This window comes from Rhynchophorus ferrugineus, unplaced genomic scaffold (genome assembly GCF_030347505.1).
Source record: "Rhynchophorus ferrugineus isolate W39M unplaced genomic scaffold, kcgeb_rfMv2 rfM10, whole genome shotgun sequence".
Taxonomy (NCBI): Eukaryota; Metazoa; Arthropoda; class Insecta; order Coleoptera; family Curculionidae; genus Rhynchophorus; species Rhynchophorus ferrugineus.
Genome location: NW_027472589.1, coordinates 31,786,125 through 31,808,903, shown reverse-complemented (window position 1 = coordinate 31,808,903; position 22,779 = coordinate 31,786,125). Strand labels below are relative to the sequence as shown.

At 39.1% G+C, this 22,779-nt stretch overlaps 3 protein-coding genes across 3 annotated transcripts; 2 read left to right on the top strand and 1 right to left on the bottom strand.

Moving 5' to 3' along the window:
* Nucleotides 1–3: 3 nt before the first annotated feature.
* RpL36 (Ribosomal protein L36) lies at nucleotides 4–705 on the top strand. Its single transcript, XM_076415640.1, has 3 exons — nucleotides 4–142; nucleotides 265–469; nucleotides 534–705. Exons 2-3 carry the CDS (start codon nucleotides 266–268, stop codon nucleotides 660–662), a joined length of 333 nt encoding a protein of 110 aa, XP_076271755.1. The 5' UTR covers nucleotides 4–142; nucleotide 265; the 3' UTR covers nucleotides 663–705.
* A 1,111-nt stretch (nucleotides 706–1,816) lies between these two features.
* LOC143203463 (uncharacterized) lies at nucleotides 1,817–19,650 on the bottom strand. The gene is made up of 14 exons (XM_076415633.1): nucleotides 19,519–19,650; nucleotides 19,341–19,467; nucleotides 18,237–18,405; nucleotides 14,398–14,570; nucleotides 12,297–12,484; nucleotides 11,988–12,237; nucleotides 10,797–10,937; nucleotides 8,913–9,137; nucleotides 8,641–8,859; nucleotides 7,667–8,580; nucleotides 7,459–7,612; nucleotides 6,569–6,691; nucleotides 6,268–6,511; nucleotides 1,817–4,848 (listed from the first exon to the last, which is right to left on the bottom strand). Exons 4-14 carry the CDS (start codon nucleotides 14,557–14,559, stop codon nucleotides 4,712–4,714), a joined length of 2,757 nt encoding a protein of 918 aa, XP_076271748.1. The 5' UTR covers nucleotides 14,560–14,570; nucleotides 18,237–18,405; nucleotides 19,341–19,467; nucleotides 19,519–19,650; the 3' UTR covers nucleotides 1,817–4,711.
* On the top strand, nucleotides 19,636–22,464 carry Polr3E (RNA polymerase III subunit E). Its single transcript, XM_076415634.1, has 7 exons — nucleotides 19,636–19,976; nucleotides 20,289–20,649; nucleotides 20,702–21,166; nucleotides 21,497–21,705; nucleotides 21,763–21,885; nucleotides 21,939–22,138; nucleotides 22,193–22,464. The coding sequence occupies exons 1-7, from the start codon at nucleotides 19,911–19,913 to the stop codon at nucleotides 22,314–22,316; spliced, it is 1,548 nt and encodes a 515-aa protein (XP_076271749.1). The 5' UTR covers nucleotides 19,636–19,910; the 3' UTR covers nucleotides 22,317–22,464.
* Nucleotides 22,465–22,779: the final 315 nt, after the last annotated feature.

The following is a 22,779-nucleotide window of genomic DNA, read 5'->3' as shown; positions in this document are numbered from 1 at the left end:
ATTGTTGAACTACGGTGTATCAGAGCTACAATAATTTTGACGTTGCGCTTGCGGAAATCTCAAAACGCCATCTTTCTTTCCTTGACAAGTATTTAGTTGAAAAACACGCGGTGTGATATACCTCCGATAATAACGGAATAAAGTAAGTTTTTTTACAAAAGTTATCGTTATAATTTGTATTAAATCCCTTGATAAGTGTAGAAGGATATTAGTGACGTGTTAAATTAAGAAATATTCAATATAACCTCGTTTAATTTATCGTAGTATGGCACCACGATATGAAATAGCCGTTGGGCTCCAAAAAGGCCACAAAACCACGAAGATCCCGTCTGGTAAGACAAAGGCGGACAAAGTACGCCCCGCCAGGTTGAAGGGGATCCAAACAAAACATACAAAATTTGTTCGTGACTTGATCAGAGAAGTGTGTGGTCATGCCCCATATGAAAAGAGGGCCATGGAATTGTTAAAGGTACAAATGAAACACCATAAATGTATTTTATTTTTTTATTATTATTGTGTTTTTAATTATTCAGGTATCAAAGGATAAGAGGGCCTTAAAATTCTTGAAGAGGCGTTTAGGAACACACATCAGGGCTAAGAGGAAGAGGGAAGAACTATCCAACATCCTTACCCAAATGCGTAAAGCTGCTACTCACAAGTAGACTTTATTTTATATTCCCAATTAAATAAAGTTAATTATAAGTTCACTATTGTTTTATTTCATCACTGTCTATGGTGTAAAGGAAGATGAGAAAAACTCTTTTTTAGTTTTATATAACAATTTTAATATGCAACATTATAAGCTTTATGAATACAGCTTGAGGAGGTTGAATGTATAGCAGGGGTTTGCGGGGCTTTAGGCAAAGGTACAATGTTATTAAATTATTTTTATTAATAACATAAGGCATTATATATATACACATGGAGGAATTTTATAATAACAGAGATATAAAGGCAATAAGACATTGGTGTACAAAAAATTAACTTACAGCCTATTCCTAGAAACAAATCATGGATTTCGAAATATTTTGAAAATAGCGGTTTTCCAGATGGGAGAGAATTCGTCTAATGTAACTTTCCTAAAGCATTTCTATGCCTAATGCCCGTTAAAGAAATAGAAAAAAACAAAATAATACTTCTAATTAACAAAACAAAATTATAATATATATTGTATATATATATTTATATGTATAGATACAAAAAATCCAGTGTTTTAAGTGCTTAAGATGATATAAACAAAACAAGATGTATCCCCTGCTGCTACAGTTCTTTTTCCTAGTGACTGGATTTGTTGAGCTGACGATGATCGAAACCGGGGCGGTCGACCAACTTCAGGGAAAGAAACTAAATTAATCGGGTCAGAGTTGTGTGCCGGATGGCACCAGGGCACAGGTCCAATGTGTCGTACGACGATCGAAACAAAAGAACAACGAAAACAAAACCACACGACATGGGACGAAATTTCAACTAAGATTAAACATACAGTGTGCTTAAATTAACGTTCTACCGATTACTTATAAAAAACATATAAGCTATGTTAAAGCACTGATTTTTTTGGGGCATGTTTCTAGAGCGTTTAGAATGTATCTCTTTGTTCCAGTCTATTTGGGTTTCTTTAGTTTATTTTATTTTGATTCGTATGTACAAGTTACTCTCCTGAGAGGTCGTCGTTCCTTTACAACTGGCGACGTTCGAGTATTAGTGCCGGGCACGTGACCAGTTATTACAGAGTATTGTGAACGTGTGCACAAGGGGAGGACCGAAGAGTGAGAGAGAATGACGAGACGTTTTGTTCGAATGATTAAAAATAGTCCGATTTTCAAATATAATTTATTGAATAGCAAAAACAGGGTCAAAATTAAACAATTCCACTCCAATATAGACTATTAGTTGGCCGAATTTGACCTCAAATATAAGCATTGACTGTTTCCTACGAGAACTTTATCCCTGTATGAACCGTTTTTTTTTGTGTCTCTAAAAATTGGTGACTTGATTAACTATGCTCGATCTTATATTTGCTGCAAACCGACATGCTCAACTATTAAGCTATATCTTTGATATAAAACGTGCTTACAGATACCCCAATGACCTCTTATATCCTAAACTTTATACAATATTTATACATTAAAATTTTAATAGTCAGTCTAGTAGACGATTTCCTTCTAGTCTAGAAGCCCCGTTGCGGGTCCGCAGAGGGGGGACCCGCGATATCTTTTGATTATTCAGTTAGTCGGTTGTCCACAGACCCTTTTGCGAGAGATTGAGGAGGAGAATTGCGTGCCTGCAACGGTAACGGGGCGCCCTGCTCGCCCGCGGACCCCCCTCACGTCTTATAACACGAATATCAGCGTCTCTAACGTAGGCGAGAGTCGTTTAGTACTTCATAGGTAGCTGAAATTATTGAAGAGCCGCGGCGGGGTCCGAGTGACAGGGCGATCCAATGAGGTGGGGGGAAGGGGTAAGGTGCTGGACCAAACTACACGTGAGGATCGTGGCGGTGCTCGTTCTTGGGGTTTGAATTTAGATCTACTCAACGGCGGGGGTGATCAGAGAGAGATGGAGATCGCGCGCAATAGCAAAAACACATCTACACGACAGTACATCGAAAAAGGTATAGGAACAAAACTACCCTACCTACCCCCTGACGTAGGCGCGATAAAATAAAGAAACGGATCCGGTTACGCGACTATGTCTGTCTAGAAACATGCGTTTTTTCATCTTAAGTATACTTCTTGGTCTCATATGTTATTTGAATTGTGTGAGTGTGTGTTTAGGGATGGGGGACGAGAGGGGGAGGAGAGAGACAGAGAGGAAGCGACGGGGCGCGGGCCCCGTCGCGGGACCGTCAAGAAAGTAACAATTCTCTTAAAAATATCCACGATCGGCTAACAGTCTTAAATTAAGTTTTTTTTAGTTATATATAATACATATTTCTGCGCGTCCGCGTCGGCTCGGGGGGGCCCGGTCGGGAAGCGGGAGCCGGTGCCCCCGCAGCCGTCGCGAGCGCGTTTCCACCTCCTTACTTAGTTAGATTACGGGACCTGACGCAGATCGATCCGCTGCTCGGGCACGGAACTCTGTTACGTTTAGTATTATGTACAAACACAGCCTAAGATAATACCGTAACGTCGGTCGCGATCATCATCGACGACCGCATTACCAAACTAACCGAATCGAATAATTTTTTTTTTGTCATATAACATCCAGGGTGGCGACGAAAACTCAATTTAAACAACAAAAATGAGCAAAAAAAAATAGAATGGGGGGGACATCACTAGTAATCGTGTGAGCAGGTCAAACGCACGCTGAATATTATAAATGCTTTTTCTTTTGATCGTCCGTTAAATCATATCCTAACAAACAAATTTATCCTAAAAAATAAATTAATTAAAAATTTCAATAATAATAATAATAATAAAAACAAAAACAAACCAATACTAGCAACAAATTAAAAAAGGTATACGTAGCCGGTGTGCATCTCATCAATTCAGAGACCCGCCCGATGTCGAGCCGGGTTCAGACCGTGGCCAAAAAAAGGGAATAATAATAATAATAACGTAAAAATAATAAATGATAACGATAACCGACCCCGCCGGATCGAGGGGCGGGTTCCTTCTCTTGGAAACTTCCGGGTCCGTTCGAATTAAACTTAGGCCTCTCTTTCTCCGTCCCGGGGTCGTGCACCGGACGAACGGACCGCCGAACGTTTCCGGCGGGGGCGGCGAGGTCGCTGGATCCGTTAAAAAGAAAGAAAGAAAAAGACACGGTGGTGTCCGAGCAACGGCGAATGGATGCGTCGTCGTCCATCTCCGCTATGGAAAAAGAAATTACCCAACAACTTTTTTTTTGTTTATACATTATACCTATCATTTTTAAACCCAACTATACAGCTTATACATTAATTGGTAATATTTGTCAAAAATAATTTTTCAAACAGCCTATACATAGATAAAATGGCGTAAAGTTCGAAATAGCCGCGCGCACGTAGAAGGGGCAGCCCGGGCGAGAGAGGGACGGCAGGGCGGCCCCATCGCGATATGTATCGCGACGAACAAGGGGCGGCGCCTTATCGCGCCCCCCTGCCCGAACAAGCGGACGTCCACACATATCTTTTGTTAATTATTATACAAGTTAATATTAAGAGCTCGACCAATCACAGACTGTACCACGCGGGCTGAAACTTGACATCACTGCCGCCAACACCACCTTATATCCTATATATTTTTCTCTAAAGAACATCTATTATTTTTTTCGTTAAATTTCGGCCGGCTCTAGGAACAACACATAATAAATTTAAATCGCAAGATGCTTTTTAGTCTTTTAAAGATAATAATAACAGATTGGCGTGGGTGTGTGTGTGTGTTTGTTTGTGTAAGAGTGGGGGGAGGGGGTTATTTTTCAGAGAGAAAAGGGGGGAGAACAGAGAATGTCCGGAGTCCGTCAGCGCTCCCTCGTTCAGGTCGCATTTTTTTGCCAAACCATTTTCTTCTTCTTCTTCTTCAAAAAACGAAAAAAAAAACCTCGAACACTCAAACAACCTGCGCACAATATTAACACCTAGAAAATGCCTCCGTGTGGGCAGTAGCGGTGAAGACCGTTCCGTTGTGTGTATGGGGGCGATGGGCCCTGTGTTACTGTCGACAGGGCCGAGCGGCCGACGCGGCCCCCTGTATGTGGGGCCCCTCGTGAAGGCGTGGGAGCGGACGGTGGCCTACTTGGGCGAACGAGGCGTGGCGTAGTCGCGCAGTTGCGACTGACGGGCCTCCTGTTTCCGGCGTGGGGGACGATCGTGGCCGCCCTGGCGATTGCTGGGGTTGGCGCGCGCCCCGCCAACCTTATGACCGGCATCTGCGAAATAAGAGAACAAATATTAATAAACAACTGACGCTGTTTAACCAAACGAGAATAGTTTTCTGATCGAGTTTCTTTCTAAGACTCTTTCAATGTTTGTTCAAATTTTTTGAACGTTAAAGCTTTTTGAACTAATTAATCGCATGTTATAAAAAGAAGACTCGTTATTTTAGAGAACCTATTCAGTATATCTGTATTTTTAAATCCAAAATTTACGCACATTTCGCATTACCAATAATGCTGATGCAATTCAAAAACTTATCATAAATGAGTTGCCATTCCTGCTTTAAAAATTGCAAACGAAATTCAAGATAAATATTGATAAAGAAAATGCTGATACCTACACTCACCTTAATAAAATAGCTAGAACAAAAAAATATAACAGTAACCATACAAATTTTAAAATGAATGGTATCAGGAAAAATGATATAAATAAGTTAAGGAGGAAGGGGGAAAACATGAAAGAAGATAAAAGAGATAAAGAAGATAAAGTGGTAATAGAGCAAGCTTGCACAAAAAGCTATAGCAAAAGGGCAAGAGAATGTTAACAGAAAAATGGCAAGAATGAGCTCAAAAAACATAGAAACAATGATCACAGAAGAAAACTAAAAAAGGAAAATGGGAAAATTTAAGAAAAAAATGTTGAATAAAAGAATGATGGTAGAAGCTATGGCAACGAAACAAAATTGGAACTGGACAAAGCCTGATCAACTCCTAAGGATAAAGCTTCTATAAAAGCAGCTTACTATTCAAAATTTACAATCAATGAAATAGTTATTTTATTTTAAAAAAATATGACAGTTAGTACCGGGCGTATAGGAAAGACTTTTCATTATTATTACTCACTGTTACCATTCTTATTTAATCAAAAAAGAAAAACCGCTAAAAGTCGTTGTTTGCTGGCAAAACTTGTCCGTGTCATAAAACAAAACTGGCCAAGGAAGCACTCAGATAGGATATATTATCGCATCCGCCATACTATCCAGACCTTGTTCCGTCCGACTCAAATTTTCGCATCAATGGGACAAATGCTTGCAGAGCAGCACTTCGCCAATTTCGAAGAAGTTAGAAAATGGCCCGAATTTGAATGGTTTTGCTCAAAGTACAAACAGTTTTTTTGGGATGGCACCCATAAATTGCCTGAAAGATGGGTAAGATATATAGAATCAAATGGTCAATACTTTGAATACATTTTTCAATATTCTTGAAAATCACGTAGTTTTTTTTTGAAAAACCGGTAATGGCTTTCCGGTACACCTGGTAATTAGACGTCAAGGACCTAATAATAATAGATCTTCCTCAAAATTAGTTGAAATAATTCGAATAACTATTTTCATTCGGTCACTTTTTTAAATATCGAATGTTTGGTTAGTTGGCATTCGAAAACTCCGATCGCTAATAGAAACAAACACTTACCTCTATTCTCTTTAACACTAGTATCACGTTCGGCTGGCTGTTGCGGAGGCGTGGACCGTACACCCTGAGCTTGCGGCGTGACGATCGCCGCGACACCCTTCGAAGTGGTCGTCTGTACCGCTCCTCCGACCTCCGTCGGAGTCTTCTCGTTGGGGGGCTGCTGTTTGGCTGGCTTGCCTTGGTTGTCTCTATGATGCTGAGCTACTTGGGCGTAGCTCATCCGCGGCGGATGACCCTGTGATTCCTGCAAAACGATGATGATTTATCTCTGCGGACAACCAAAAAACAAACAATTATGTACCGGCAAGGGAGGCGACGGTGCTTGTACAGGCTGGGGACATCCCCCTTTCGAGTCTTGCCGCGAGTAAATCGAGTTCGAGGTTATGGTATTTGATGGTCTTGCGGGAGCTTCCGTTGGCGAAATCTATGAAAAAACAAGCTTTTACGTTTTACCTTCAACATCGTAGACTATATCATTAAATGTAGGTTATTGTTTTTCAGTTATTGTGTAGGAAGCGATCAAAGCGGGCTGTTTCTATCACATAAATATCTTCAACAAATGGCTGGTAATTTTGCTCCAAAACCAAAATCAATCCGCCAGTTTTGATTCAAATGTTATAATTTTCAAGAGAAACAGCACCTGGTAAAATATCTTAACAAAGAATGGTTCTGGGTATTAAACAGTTTTTCTTTTGTTCATTACATTCTAGCCAAATAACAAGGTTTCCAGTCACACTCACAACATTATGGCACAAGTTTTGTAACCTATATGCGCAACTCATCGCCAAAACAATGCTGGTCTAAACCATCTTTATAATAGTCGTTAGTTACATTCAATATATTCAACATATATAATATACATTCACAAACTTGTGAATTAAGTTTTGTAAGTTGTCGAATAGTTGAAGCAGCAATTCCAAAGAAGAATTCTTCAAAAAATGAACTATTTCCATGCCTATTCACTGCCTATGAAGAACTAACAGAACTACCTCAAATAAGATGTAATTTTTTTTTATTTGTTCATTATTTGCTAATATTAGATGTAACATATCAATGGAAAACCTCACTATAATTATGTATAACTATCTATTAACCATTTCATAATTGGTTTTTTCTCAAAAGCTGGAATTCATATAAAAGAAAACTACACGGAAAAAGATATACTGGCGACTTTGATATATTCATACTCACCACAGTGGTCATGGTAGCCGCGTTAGTGGTCGTGGGACACAACGGTCCCAAATCTTGGTCGCAACCATTTAACAACGCGTCATCGGTCTTGGTCGATTTATCCGCCATAGTGCATTTGGTTGTTGTCGTAGCGCTAATGGGCTTGCTCTTAAAACTAAATAAAAACAATGTTACCGATTACTTCATAATAATCACCGAACCAACATACCTGTGGGGAGAATCGGGAGGAGATCCAGCCGAACTGTTGACGGCCACCACCTCCTCCTTCTTTTCCGCGACCGACAACTTGGGCGAAACTGCTCGGGGAGACGCCTCGCCCTCACCGACGCCTCCCGCTTCCTTGCCCGGCCCCTCACCCTTTATCTTGGCCTTGGCGACGCCCTTGACGACGTCCGCCAGTCTGTTCTCGCCCCAAGCCGCAGCGGACGCGGACTCGCCCAAAGATCCGCCGCTGTGGTTCACCGTCTGGGTGGAGCCCTCGGCGTGTGACTGCGTCTGTTGCGCTTGATGTATGTGCTGTTGCTGATGGTGGTGGTGCTTGCCTGGCAGAGGTCCATTGGCGTCTAGACCTTTACGGAAAACCCTCGGATTATTACCAAATCGCATCGGCGTTTCGGAAGGCTCACCGGGCAGCGGGGGGAACGCTTCGTCGACGAAATCGAACTGCGACTTGATCGCCTGGCTATGCGTCTGGGTCTGGGTGGTGCTTTGGCCGTTCGCGTTCGAGCTGATGCCGCCGCTACTGCTGCTACCGTTGGCGGGCTCCTCGTCGCGCTTTTTCCGCCTATGACGCTGGGCCTCCTTAATACCGAACAGTGGCGGGGCTGCCACGTAACTAAACATGTCTAGGCGACTGTCCGGGTGCAGGATGGGCACAGCAGCCATGGGCGGCATTGACGCAGAGATGTAGTGTGCGCCCACCGCCTCCTGCGGTTCGAGCGAGGCCCTGGGCGCCGCGCACTCCCCGCCGCTCACCTTGGAAGACGTCTTTACGTTACCGTTCGAAGGATGGCCGCCCGAAAACTGGTGATTTTGGTGCGCGTGGGTGGGGGAAGCGGCCCGATGGCCGGCTCCTTGCTGGGCGGTCGAGGGAACCCGGGTTTGTTGACTATTCGATGGACCCTTGACGAAAAAATAAAAGGTTCATAACGACGTCCCAGACCATCCCAAGAGACCACTCACTTGTTGCTGTTCACTAGATCCTGTCTGTTGTTGCTGCTGCTGCTGCGGGGCGTTACGTTGTTTATTTCTTGGCCGGCCCGGTGTGGGTCTGTAGCTCTGATGCTTGTATGCCTGCGGGGCCAAACCGTTGACTTGAAAAACACTGCTTAGGTCAAAGTAGCTTGGCGCTGACGGTGCCCAGGCCATGTATGGGAATTGCTGCTGTTGAAATGGGCTGGGCTGTGTAAAGAATGAAGATGAGCGAGGGATACAATGGAAAAACGCGTACTTACGTAAACCATTTGATTGTAGGCCGCTTGTGCCGCTGTTACCGGCTGTCCGGGCGCCCCGTTGGCATAGACGAACCTTTGTTGACCGGCGGGGAAAGCCGCCGTTTCAAACACCGCTTGCGGCGGGGGTGTGGCGCGGAAACCGTTCTTCGGCGGTGGTGGTGGTACCACCGGCACAATCGGTCTACACATCGGTTTCGCCTTTATGCGCGCCATGATTGGACGACCCTGCGTACAAGAATCGTTAAAAATATATTCCACAATGTTACAACACAACACATAAGTTGAGTATACTTGAAAACAAACAATATGCGCTATTATAGAATTGTTTACGTTCATTATTTATTTATTTTTATAAATATAATAGGGACTCGCCAGCCATATAGACGTTTTAGGGTCTATACATAATACCATATAGCTGTTAATTGGCTAAATCTTGTCTATGTGTGTAGATCTAATCATGTGTGTATGTATAAAGTAGACGTTTTAATCTCTCTGCAAATACACGTATATCCGCCAGTTCATTACCAATGACGCCGACCTGGGAGGGAAGCCAAAGAATACAGGCGCTTTCACATACTGCAAGCAACCATGTGTTTTTCTAAGATACATAAGCTCAAAGGGTGACGAGGGCAACAGGAATCGATAGGATCGAGTGAGCTCTTAGAATCAGAAGCAACCACAAATAGTAAATGGCTGTTTGCCAGGACGAGCTCGAGAGCACAGTTGATGGCAAAAACTTCGGCCGTTAAAACTCCTATCATAAGTGGAACGCTATGTCGGGGATGTGTAAGCAGCTCCAAAGAAATCCTGCTCTTGGAACCATCAGTATAAATGTAAATTTTAATTGCGACAATATCAACAAAATTACTAGGTTAGGGTAATTTTCAAAACACCCATAAAGAAAGCGAAAGAAAAAAGTTATAAACACTGTTTGTGTGGGCACGTTTTGTATGTATTGATATTAGTGTCATTGTTCATAGTAGTAGAAATATATAGGCCCTGCCTGAACATAAAGTAACAATGAAAGATTTCTATGACATACGAGGTATGTTTAGAGCTTATATATAGTAGAAAATATGTCAACATTTCGTCAATATTGAAATATACCACATATAACATCAAATTTGTTTTATTTATATTATTTTTAATTATTTAGCGAAGAAGGGTGTATATTAGTAATTTTAAGCAACATAACAAGTATCCATTCATATAAGTTTGATTTTATTTTGGGTAGTTGTTCAACTCTCAATCCCTTTGATTATCCCAAAATATGAATAATCGTAATCTCATTGCCATGAAGTGGACTTCAAAGAGAATCTTTAAAAAAAAGCTTAAATAATGAGGCAAACAACAGCGTTAGCTAAATTCAGTCGTCAACGAAATATGGACCTTTAAACAATAAAAACGTCACATATAAACACATGCATATAAGTACGCATGCGCTCAGTAAACCAAACATAACTAGATATTGTTTATTTCCCTCTAGCCTCAGGACCTGCCTCGAGTTTCCGGAATTATTTTCTCCCGAAAAATAATCCTGGTTAACTTCCGAGACAAACCCTGTATTTTTAAAAATTATCCCGATCCCATAAGATTATTAAAAACAAATCTTAAATGTCTTGGTTATTTCGCTAATAAAAATAATGAAATTTGAAATATTATCAGGAAAGATACCGTTCGTCATGTACTGGGGAGTTACACGAGCAACGACATCTTTGGTTATCACAATGTTATCAAACTATTGTAATTGACTGATGGCGACAAAATTCGAGCATCCATTGTGATCGTGATTTACCGTTATACTAATTATTATATATAGATTGATGATACTATTACTAATTGTTATCTGCACTAAAAATATTGCTACAAAACAAAGGCGCTTACCTGGAACACACGTACTTCCTCGCGGAGGAAGCGATAAGCTTTTTGCGCATCGTCATCGGATTCGAACGTCACATACCATGACCCATTGTGAGCAAATTCACACGAAATCACACGGGGACAGTTCTCGCCAGAGAACAAGTTCTGAAACAGCAAATAAAATTTAAATACACATTACGATACAGATATTAAATTAATTAATTAATTCCAAAACCCTAATCCCTTTTATGGGGATGGTTTCATAAAACTTTTGACGCTTTTTTCTCTTGATCATTTCAAACCGTAAATGTTGCGATAACGGGCGTCTCTCCCGTTATCCTCCCCCGATTAGTATCAACCGCATGTGAAAACTTCATTGCTTCATCTTATCAATGGCTTATTATAACAAAACATTAACCCACAAATACCACCAAAAGCGCTATTCGCTTGTTTTTACAGGAAATACTAATATGCATCAGTTTAATTATCTATTCTTGTTAAGTGCAACCCAAAATAAAAACAATATCATAAATTGATATTACTTGTGGTTAATCCTCTCGAAATGCTCAATAATTTATACATCTTGCACAGTGTTACATCATGTCCAATCCCATATTTATCTTATAATAAAAGCAGGGTTAAGGATAAAGGTTTTACAGTAAAAAAGCAAAATAAATGTTTATGCTTTTGTTGGTCTCAATGCGAATAAAACAATATATTCATTCATTGGTCATTTGGATGAGCCATCCATCGCTAACTTGATTTATATTATTAAAATTATTATGATAGATAAATATGTTTAAAAAGTGGTCAAGATATTTCTTTCTGCGTTAAGATATTCAACTAAATATATATTTTATGACATATTTAATAATTTCCCTACAATACTTCGTACACTTACAGGAAAATCCTGTTGAATTTAAGCAATCACCAACTTCTTCGGTGTTATTATAATTATCATTATCATTAAATAAATGCAATCAAGATTCTAGTAGAAATAAAATGTACATTCATCACCTAAGTGTTAAGTGATTTTAAACAGCATGAGAGTTACAAAGTAAATTAGCATCAAGATTTTGTCCATTGAAATTAAAATTCTGATATCGTAGATAACGTAAGATACCGATTATCTCGTATCCATTTTCATTTTTTCCTTAAATAATTGATTTGAATCGCGTCATCTCAATATGTAACGATAACCATCCTTTAACTTACCTTGACTTCTTCTAATGGTGTATTGTCGGGTATCTCTCGCAGGATCACAATGCACCTCTTGTGATTTGGCCGCACCTTGAGGCCCTCCTCGTCGACCTGAACGTTGGGCGACTCCCGCAGCACCTCCGTGATCAGTTTAATATCTTTGGTCAGCTTCTTCACTTGGTTGAAGTTGGCCACCGTCCATATGGGGACGTATTGGTCGTTGTCCATTTGTGAGAGTAGGTAAGTGTCGTTCGCTAAATTTTCGCTGCAACGGAAAATGGTAAATTAAGAGAAAGATTTCGCGGACGGTTCGTTCGTGCTTACCGTGAAAAATAGTACTCCAACTGCTGAGAGAGCATCTGTTTGAGTTGCGTTAATGAGTAGGAAGAAGACGGCGGTTGCTGGGACTGGGCCGGATGAGCTGTGGGGCCTGATGCCTCCTGTGGGCCCATCATGGAGCCGTCCGCTATTTCGGCTACCCCGTTAACGATTGGAACGTGTTGTACTGGGACCTGGAATCGACACGACATGGTTTTAGCGAAAATGCACTCCTAATCTCACCTATCGTAAGTGCAAATTATTATTACTTTCAATAAATACTAATCTGAACAACAATGAAATAAACACAGTTTTTAATCTATACATATATTTCCATCTGGACAAACTCCTTTATGATATAATGAGCAATTGACAAGATCAAATCATCTGTGATTAATAAGATGCTATAATTAATTTGATGTTTGTGTATCAAGTGACGTTGAATCACGTGTGCCGTATTAAGGTAATAGTGTTATTTCGATTAACAGCACAAAGATGGACGGAGAGATAAGATATGGGAATGCTGTTCGAAAAATAATGCGGTAGTCAATGTAATTGATTATTACGACTGTGATGAGTGTCCCGAAGGATATTTGGTGCTCTATACTTATAAAATTATTATTGCCTAAGGTTGGGGAAACAGTAAATTTAAGGTTCTCTTCTAATAGTGACTTCCTAGAAATGACCAAAACGATACAAGATTTAAAGTAACAGTTTATCAAAATGGATTTTTTTCTTCTTCCACAGATAAGACAAAAGTGCTAATGATAATATTCATCTCTGACCAGGTTTTCGATTGTACCAAAATAAATAAATGATCGGAAATAGTGAATAAGCCAATAAATATAACGAAAATAACACCAATACTAATAGAAACTACTAAAATTACACACAACAGGGTAAAAACACAATGAAAAATCGAAAGTAAACCAAGAGCTAGAAGAGGCAGAGATAAAGAGAAAATGGAGAAAAATAAAAAATAAATCAAAAATAAAATCAAAATCATAAAGACAACAAGTAAACGTAGAACACAAAAAATGTTACAACAAAGATCAAAGAATACAAATGCAGAAAAATTTAAAGATAAATGAATTGAAAAAAAAGTACGTCTAATAAAACAGCTGATGCCGCATCAAATTTGGTTATTCGTTTGCAACGTTTGTCGGTTTGTAACCTCTATTTATATTCACTAAAGCTTTGAAAAATGATCCACTAGTACTAATCCAACGTGTTTGTTATTGTTTTAATGGAAAGGCTTTTAATTATAAGTCGTTTTATTTAGAATCCTAATTATGTCATAGAACAATTAATTTTACTTTACTTACACTTCTTTTAGTCATTATGGTCAACACCGTCAATATGGTACTGTGATGAATAGGAAAAACCAAGACCAGTTCTAATCAAAATAGGAGTTTTGTATGGCCATATATACAAAAAACAATACGGTAGTCAAGATGATTGATTGGAGTCAGAAACTTATAAAATTGTTATTACATGGAGCTGGAAAGAAAGCCGATTTCGCTTTTTGTTTGACAGATAGAATAATCCATAGAACGTTCTACGGTCCATTGGTGAAACGGATGAGTATGGAATGAAGATTAAAAATGACTACTGATAATACAACGAAGAAAAAATAAAAAAGGGTTCTGGGAAGCTCCACAAGCGGTTGCTAAATTACCAGGATGGTGTAATGCAATTTTGAATCAATCGCCCAGAAGACTGCTATAGAATAATTTATTTTACTTTACCAGTATTTTTTGTCACGCAACTTTTGTACAGCAAAACCAAAGCTTTTATAGCAAAAAATGTAAAATACTATATATAAAAACAAGTACAAAATATAGTAAAAGTGAAAGACATTTATTTAGAAGGCACTCAATAAATAGTAAGGCATGCAGGAAAATTAAACATATATTTTTGATTAAAACTAAATAGATAAACAGATTTTTCAATCAACTAGTGTAAAATTTCTTCCGGTTGTGATTTAAAAGAATTACAAAGAAACAACTGACGTATAAAAATGGAACAGAAACAAAAATTCTTAAAAAAACCTCACAAACTTCCCAGGACAATTAAACATTATACATTTTTCATTTACAATACTCACCACGGGTCCCTGTGTTGGAGGTATATATTCGTGATGGTGAATGTGGGTCTGGTGTGGTGCCACGGCTCCTCCTGGTGGTCCTGCCATCGAAGTCCCTGAGGGATCAGGAACGGCGTTGACGTACGCTGCTCCTGAACTGTGTTTGGCACCTTCCCCATTCATATAGCTAACGCCTAAGATGCCGGGCAGAGAAGGATAGATAGGCATTAGTGAACGATTCCTGTGATGCGTCCCGTAGAAAGCGAACAGGTTCCGACCGAAAACCGAAAAATCAAGTGAAACGTGCCACGAAAACACGACTAAAAATCTTATCGGAAATCGATAGGGCGGACCGAAATTAAGTAATACGTCACACGGAAACACGACCAAAAATCTTATCGAGAATCGATGGGGTGAACAGGGAGCAAGTTCAAAATCCACTTGAGAACTGAAAACCGGAAGTGGAAAACCAGCTATTTAAGGGTAATTGTAATTTATAAAAATGTATACGACATCAAATAGTTAATAACAAGAGTTAAAACGACAACAGTACCATAAAGATCTAACAATACCCCGGTACTTTTCACAGGTACAACAAATATTAATTACCAGTACATCCCCGAGCTGAACGGCAATATATCAATATATAAAACGGATCGAGACTAGTAGACACACGTATTTTCGCAAGTGAATGTGCTTGAAGGTTTTTGGGCTTTCAATTTTACATAACAATATTCACGCTATCTCGCTCTATATGAACCTTATCAGAATGTATGTAACGTATTGTGTTTGCTCGATAAACGAAAAGAACCGAAAAAGTGGTACTGCATCGAGAAACCGTTATTTCTCAACGATGCACCACACTGCAACGAACGTGAGAAGCCAAAAATCGATAAATCAACGAAAATAGATAAACACGTTATTATAATATTGATTCGTCTATTTTTGGCAAAGAAACATGGTTAAATATAAAGAGTAAATAACGTTGCAACGTTAGGGACGGACGACCGATTTTTTTTTCATATGGGCGAAAGAGAGAATATTGATGAAATCACCCTAACAACACAGGACACCACCGGTTACATTTCTATGCGGTAAGAGATCTACGATCCTTTCATTTCGCTGCAAGTATCGCATCCCATTATCATAGGAATTCCTTGAATGGCGATCAACAAACCTTTTACGAAACTGATTTCGCCGAATCATTAGGAAAATGAGCTTTAAATCTATTTCGAATATCTTCCTGGAACGGTCAATAAGATAAGAAAGCAAATGTGTAATTTTAACCTATGCCCTAAAACATCTTTCACATTAGTCAGATACCATAAAAGGTCAGCTTATTACTCTATTATTTACAAAGCTATAAAATAATTTCGAATACTGTTTCAATAGTTGTACAAACACCACGTCGACTGAAATGGTGTATGAAAACCTTGATGTCGGCCAATGCAAACTTTTTTGTTGTTGTTTTATGACAGGTAATAATATCGGACCCTTCTGCCAAACAGAATTCCTAAAATCGTTAAGAAAAACATATATATTTTTAAATAAAATGAAAAAAACACGCAACAATGGGCATATATGACTAGTGTTCAATAAAATGAATAAGAACCGACTAAATTATAATACATAGCGTATGATATATATCATATTAATATCATCACAACACATCATTCAGGTTTTATTTAATTTCATAATATGGCAAAGTTATGTTCAGTTCCCTAAAAACCGAAGAAAAGAACTTGAAGAACATCTAATATGAAGAGATTTTTTTAAATAATGAATCTCCACTGGTTTATTCATTCATCAAGAAAAGTGTATAAAAACACAATATTTAATCAAAATGATGAAATATTATTATACTATTATTATCATAATTCCATATCAAAATTAAGAATTAACTTGGGCCAATTATTAAATTTGCTTGATGAACACTTTGCGGTAGTGTTAAATAATACTCAACGAAATGTCATGCAGAAAAACCGAACCAGTGCCACCCTGTTTATTGTCAGCATAATTCGCACAGCCTTGAACAATCCAAAGCCTGTTCAATAAGATTCAAGTCAGGCAAGTATGGTGGCCAATCCTTTATGTGGGTAATACCACTTTCCCTAGGTTTTAATACCGGTAAAAATAAAGCATTTTCTTCACAATCGATCTTCTCTCAATAATCAAGAGAAATAATATCGAGAGAAGAAAGTTCTATCTGGGACGCGATCTGAAATGTCTTAATAACCAATCTGCATTTTTATCTATTTCTTTTTTATTGTCGTGACGCGATCGAACAATGCCACGATTAACAATAAAATAAAATACACTATTTCTAATCAAGTGTGTGCAAACAATAACGTTTTAAAATATTTATTACGTTCACAGATTGCCTGTTTCAACGCCTGCTTGGAGAAAAGTATTGAACCACGGTACAACTGATTATCAATAACTTTTTTTATCTGTTAGCTATACTCTTAACAGAAAACGAGATATTTGTACAAGTTCCTTAATAATGTAACGTATGAAAATCTCAATTTCAAAAAACACAATTATAAAGAAATTTTATTAATCCTACTGACTGACAGACGAAATTAAACGCTTGGTAACCAGGTAGGAAAAATAACAAAATAGGGAAATATAAAAAGGGCCATTATTAATACGATTTAAAAACTATACGATAATCCTGAGAACTATTCGAAATGATCATTTAGAAAGCCTGGGTAATTGTAAAATACCCGAAACAAGCAGTCAATATGGAAAACAAAGTGAAATAAAGGTCTAGAATTTCAAGTATTTCTGCCAAATCATTGGCTGACAGTTTGGCGTGGATTTTTAACTCGCAATACGAAATACGAAAGAAAAAACTGATGGGTGAAAGTTAGTTGTATTCAACGTATAATATATATAAATATGTGAATCTAAATATTATAAAAGTACATACCATGCATGGTATTAAAGGTGGTGACAGTAGCAGCAGAAGTGGAACCTAACCTTATTTTGAAAGTGATGGGTGTAATATTTTACTTCAAGGTCATTTACACTGAACTAACTCGAGAACTAATTCTAGCAATCGTAATGGCATTTACGAAAATGCATTTCCGCACAAAATATCCACGAACTGAATAGGCCCGACACAAAAACGCCGATCTATCGTCTGGAGGCTGCGAAATCGCCTCGGGTTTAATTTTACCAATCGGTTGGCATATTTTCGTGTTGACACATATCTGTCAACTTCAAAAGCGGAGAAGGTACGGTCTATGGCAAATTGGCGACGAAAAACAGAGACGGCAAGGCGTGCGAATGCCCCCCGAGATACGTAACAAACCGCCCTAGCGTTCGCAAAAAAGGGCAGGGACGGTTTCTCGGCGACACACGGATTCTCGTCGGAATTACAGCGTGCGGGGACCAGCGGCCGAGACAATTCACTCAATCTACAAAAATAAACCGCGTACGCGAGGTGCCGTTGGCGATCTTTAAGGCGAAAGCGGGCTCGCAACGATACGGTTCGTCCTTACTGGTGGCACGGGACATAAATCGCCGCTGCCGCAGATGTTTTCGTCGCCGTTTGTCGATTTTTGACACACGAACCACGACCGACTCGGATGCACCTCTACTAACCACAAATTAACCTACACAAACAACAGGGAGCTTGGCTTACCGCTTATAATTACTTTGGAAAACTCAACACAATTTCACACCGAACTGGCAAAATGGCCGTCGCAGGGGCACATGCCACACAGAACTGGTAAATCTGGACGAAAATAGTGCGCGTGGCGCCACCTGGCAGCCGACGATCGAACCCGACCCGTTCCGGCGGCAAGTTTGATTCGGTCGACTCGGTTCGCGCGGAATTATTGCTTGGGGCTTACCGTCCGCAGTGTGATGACACGTATAATCCGGATGGGGCGCGAGGAGACAGTGATCCCAGCCCAAATTCACACCTGTCTCTGGACCGCTCGCCTCGATTTCATTGGAGAAGGTACCGCACGTCGCTGGTCCGAACAGTGGCGGGGAAAGGGGCAATCCTGGCGGGTTCACCTGCAAAAAGGACACACGTATCAGGGGAGTATCGCAGCGGACGAGTTGGGTGGCGCACGTACGATGAAGAAAACGGGCGTCTGAACGCGAGAGACTTTATCATCGGCTGGCATACTTTACGAACTGAAATCATTATGCCAACGGACGTTGTTGGCATGTTTCTATCGCGCCAATCGGCACAACAAGGGAAAGTATAGGCCAACTTCCTGCTTCGGCCGTATGTTTTTCTTTATTTCGAATCTAACCGGCGATCGTGTCGTCGAATCGACTGCAGGCAAGCTACACGGAGCACCACGCAAAAAATACACCTTGAAAGAAAGACCGTCTCAGTCAGTCAGTCGTCATACCTTGGCACCAGCCCGCTTCCATCGCGACTGATCCATCCGAACGCGTCCGAAAAAAAAAGCAACACAAATAATAAACAACAACAAAAGGAGGCCTTGAATGGATTTATTTCGAGCTGAAATCGCGGTATCAACACCAGACGCTATTATTGTATAATATTATTATTTAACAGCTGGCTCCTACCTTTTTGATTCATTTTCTGTGCGGCTAATGTAAAATTATCGATATCGATACCCATCGAATCTCCCACATACTTTTATCAATAACGTATCGATCTTGAAGAAAAACAAATGAATTTACCGCCCGTTACCCCCATTCATGACATACCACAAAACGATGCTATTCGGAAGAACAACAAAAACAACGTTAGCGACGGAATTCGAAAAATGTCATTATGGTTTTGATTTTTAAACTTTCACGGCGCTTATTCCATAAAAACATTAAAGTAAATAAAGCTTCCACTAACATTAACGATTCCCGTCACTTTATTTCCTATCGTTTTCGCATATTCCCGGATTAAAGCCCATCCATAAAGGAACGCACAAGGATTAAGTTAACCTAGCCCCCCAAGTAAACATATGGTAACTCACCTTCTGAATGATATAACATCTGGGGTTAAACGCGGTACAGATGTAGGTACCGTCCGCGTCCAAGCAAGCTGTGAGGGGGTCACTGGGGGCCCTGCCGGCGTGGCGACTTTGCGGCGAAGGGCCTTTCCTAAAGGGCATTTGGGTTAGCGCGGGGCACTAGGTCTAAAAGCATGCCGACCTGTTGAGCGGAGGGACATTTCCAGCTGATTGGGAGACGCGCCGGCGTCGAACGCCGTCCCGACGCCCAGAACAGTCCTTGGCGAGATTCAAATTGGCCGCATTCCCCGGAACCCGAAATATCTCAAGCGCAGATTAATAATCGGTATTCATGAAATCGAACCGACCGATTACGTTCTATCGTTGATGTACCCAAATACAGAAAACAAAACCGGAAAGATCGAATTCTAATTATTTTTTAATCAATAAATACCAAAAAAATATTCGGAGCTTACTTCACTTGTCAACCTCTGCCAAAAACTAACTTCACTTTAGTTTTTATTGTTGATGTCAAACTAGGTTATGTTACAACCATAGAAAAAAATTTTTTTGCATTTTAAATACTTAATAGACATGGAAGAGGCAGGACCTAGCTCTAAAACAGATAATAGCGAAGAAGATGATCCGATAATTAAAGAGGTATTTGTTGTTTTTTAATATATTTTCAAAATATGTTTTAAAGATCATTTAAAAAGGTATGACCATGTGAAATATGGTCTAATATTGAACATATATATATTAATTATAGATTACTTGTATTAAAGATAGCAATTTAAATAAATAAAGTTAATACATATCTTTTAATTTTAAATCTTTTAGGTAATTGATCACAAACAATTTTAAAATATTTATACAACTTAAGGGCTGTCATTACTTTGAATCGTTTCAATCATCCAAATAACAAGGTAATATTTGTTTTTACAGACTTTTTATGGTTATTAATGTTTACAGATTCCGTTAATTCATTCGACCAGGCTTGAGTCGATGTTGTGTTTATTCCAATTCCCATTTAAAAGAAAAAAATGTCCGAATGAGAACAAAATTAAAAAGTGCTTGTATAAACCACAAAATAAGGAGGTGATGTTAGAGATGTCTATTAATACAGACTCTCCTAACTTTGACTCGGGTCGGGCCGAATTAATAGCTAATGAAATTGATGGAGATTCTTCCAGCAACAACAAAAATAAGAAGTATTTTGAAAATGACGCGGTCGATAAGGTTTTCTTGAAATCCACGAGGGGTGTGAAGAATGCCAATAATTATGCAATAGCTGCTTATAATGGAAGAGAGGTTCACATTACATCAATTACAGGTACTTTGTGTTAGCTAATACATATTTTCAGTGTAAAATAGATGTATTTTAGATGTTTACCAGTTAAGGCCCCATTTTCCTTACCTGGACAAAGGCCTAAGGAAAAAGAAAGATGTTCTGAATAATATGGATTCAGATGGGGAGGAAGCTGGACCCAGTACTGCCCAACAAGTCACTGTGAAATTTAAACAGTCTGAAGATCCAGACAAGAAGAAGTTCCAAGATCTTAGTTATCATGCTTTGCAAGCCCGAAAAGAACAGGAACCCTGGATTGAATGTGCCTGGCATGACGAGAATAGCACCTTGAGCAATGTGGAGAAATTAAAATTAATTTCAGACAATGTCTTGGCTACTGGTCAAGCCCAAAACCTGGGAACGGAAGATTATTTGAAGCTCCTGGTCCCTGAAGACAAGGAAGAGAAGCCTTTGGAACCCACCCTACCTAGTCACATTTTATCACTCCATTCTTTGAGAGGTGTGCCTTTACAGGAACAGTGCAGTTTATTACTGAAAGAAGGTAAGTGTTACATTAGCTAATCTAGACTTTTCGTTATTAATAAGTACATGTGATCAGAATCATTTTTCACCTTTTCCCATGACATATTAATTAATATCTTTTAAATGTATATATATATATATATATATATATATATATATATATATATATATATATACATGTATTCTTTATTATCAATTAAATAACTCGTCTATGGTTATTAATTTACTCAAGGAAGAGAGAAAATAAATTGTATTTAAGTTACAACCTTGTTTTCTCTCCCGCATCTCAACAGTAAATGATGATGACTTAATTTCATGTTAGCCTTCAATGAATTTCATTTGTTTCTAGCACAAATTATACAATTTCAGCAAGTAATGTTGCTGTTGGCCGGGGTCGAGGGAGCCACGGCCGATTCCTTACTGAAAACTCTTCAGAAAGTTGCTGTGTTGGTGAGGGGTAACTGGGTAGTGAAATCTGAGGTCTTATATCCTGATAATAGTCTTTCAGCCGTTAGTGGTGTACCCGCCGAATTGATGTGTAGAGCCAGAGATTATATAGTAGGTATAACCACCCTGGCGAAGTTCATTTGTACTGACATGTTCACTTGTTTTCAGTTGTATTTATTTACAAAGCATCAATATGTGGAAAGAAAAAAAGTATCGTCTTTATTGAAGATCCCAGCTGAAGAAGTTAAAGAAATATTTTCCGGGATATCGAAACTCAGAACCCACAATAAGGTACTGCAACTTATATCTTAATTTTTTTAACCGACCGCTATCCATTTGTTTAGGGCTGGGAGTTGTCACAGCCTACTGATCAAGACTTCATCAACAAACACGCTGACTTAGTGCAACGACAGAGTCAGTTCTGGGAGAACCGATACGATCAACTCTGCCGGTTCTTGAACCAAACCAACCGACAGAGGCGGAAGAGTAAAAGCACATCGGAAAGCGAAGGAGGTAGTAAAACCAGGACTAACAGCATTAATTAGTAAGGTCAATTACCCTATAATTGAAAATTATTTGTTGAACGTGAATTTTTTAGTTCCGACAACGATTCGGGTACCGAAGGTAAGTCCCCGATCTTGGCCAGGAAACGGATGAGACAGGAAAGCTGCGGTCCAGTAACCCAGGTCAGTGTGCCAGCTGATAGTGTAGCTGCAAATTGAGAGTATTTATTTATAGTTTGTAAGACTCGCTGACTGTTCATTTTTTCTAATATGTTATTTTTTATAACTGCCGATTGATATGGATATAGATGTATATGGTAAAGCTGAAGGACAGGTTAATAAAAACCACCTTATTGACTCGAAAAAATAGTGATTTTATTTCAGACTTATCTACTAGAGTTGATTATCATAAATCTAGTTGTCATGTTGATCAATTGTTTGTTGTTTCTGTGACATTTAAATTTACCCTATTAGCCTAGATAATAATATAACGTTGCGGTTGCGGCAATCTGATTTTAAAGCAAAATTGTAATGTCATTTTTATTTTAAATTTTTAAACGTAACTTTGTCTTACGGCTAATATGAAAGCTTTGCGGATTATTTTAGGTTTGTTGCTGATTTGACAGCAAAATGATATTTATTAACTGTTCTATAAATGAGTATGACTTTATCTTATGAAAAT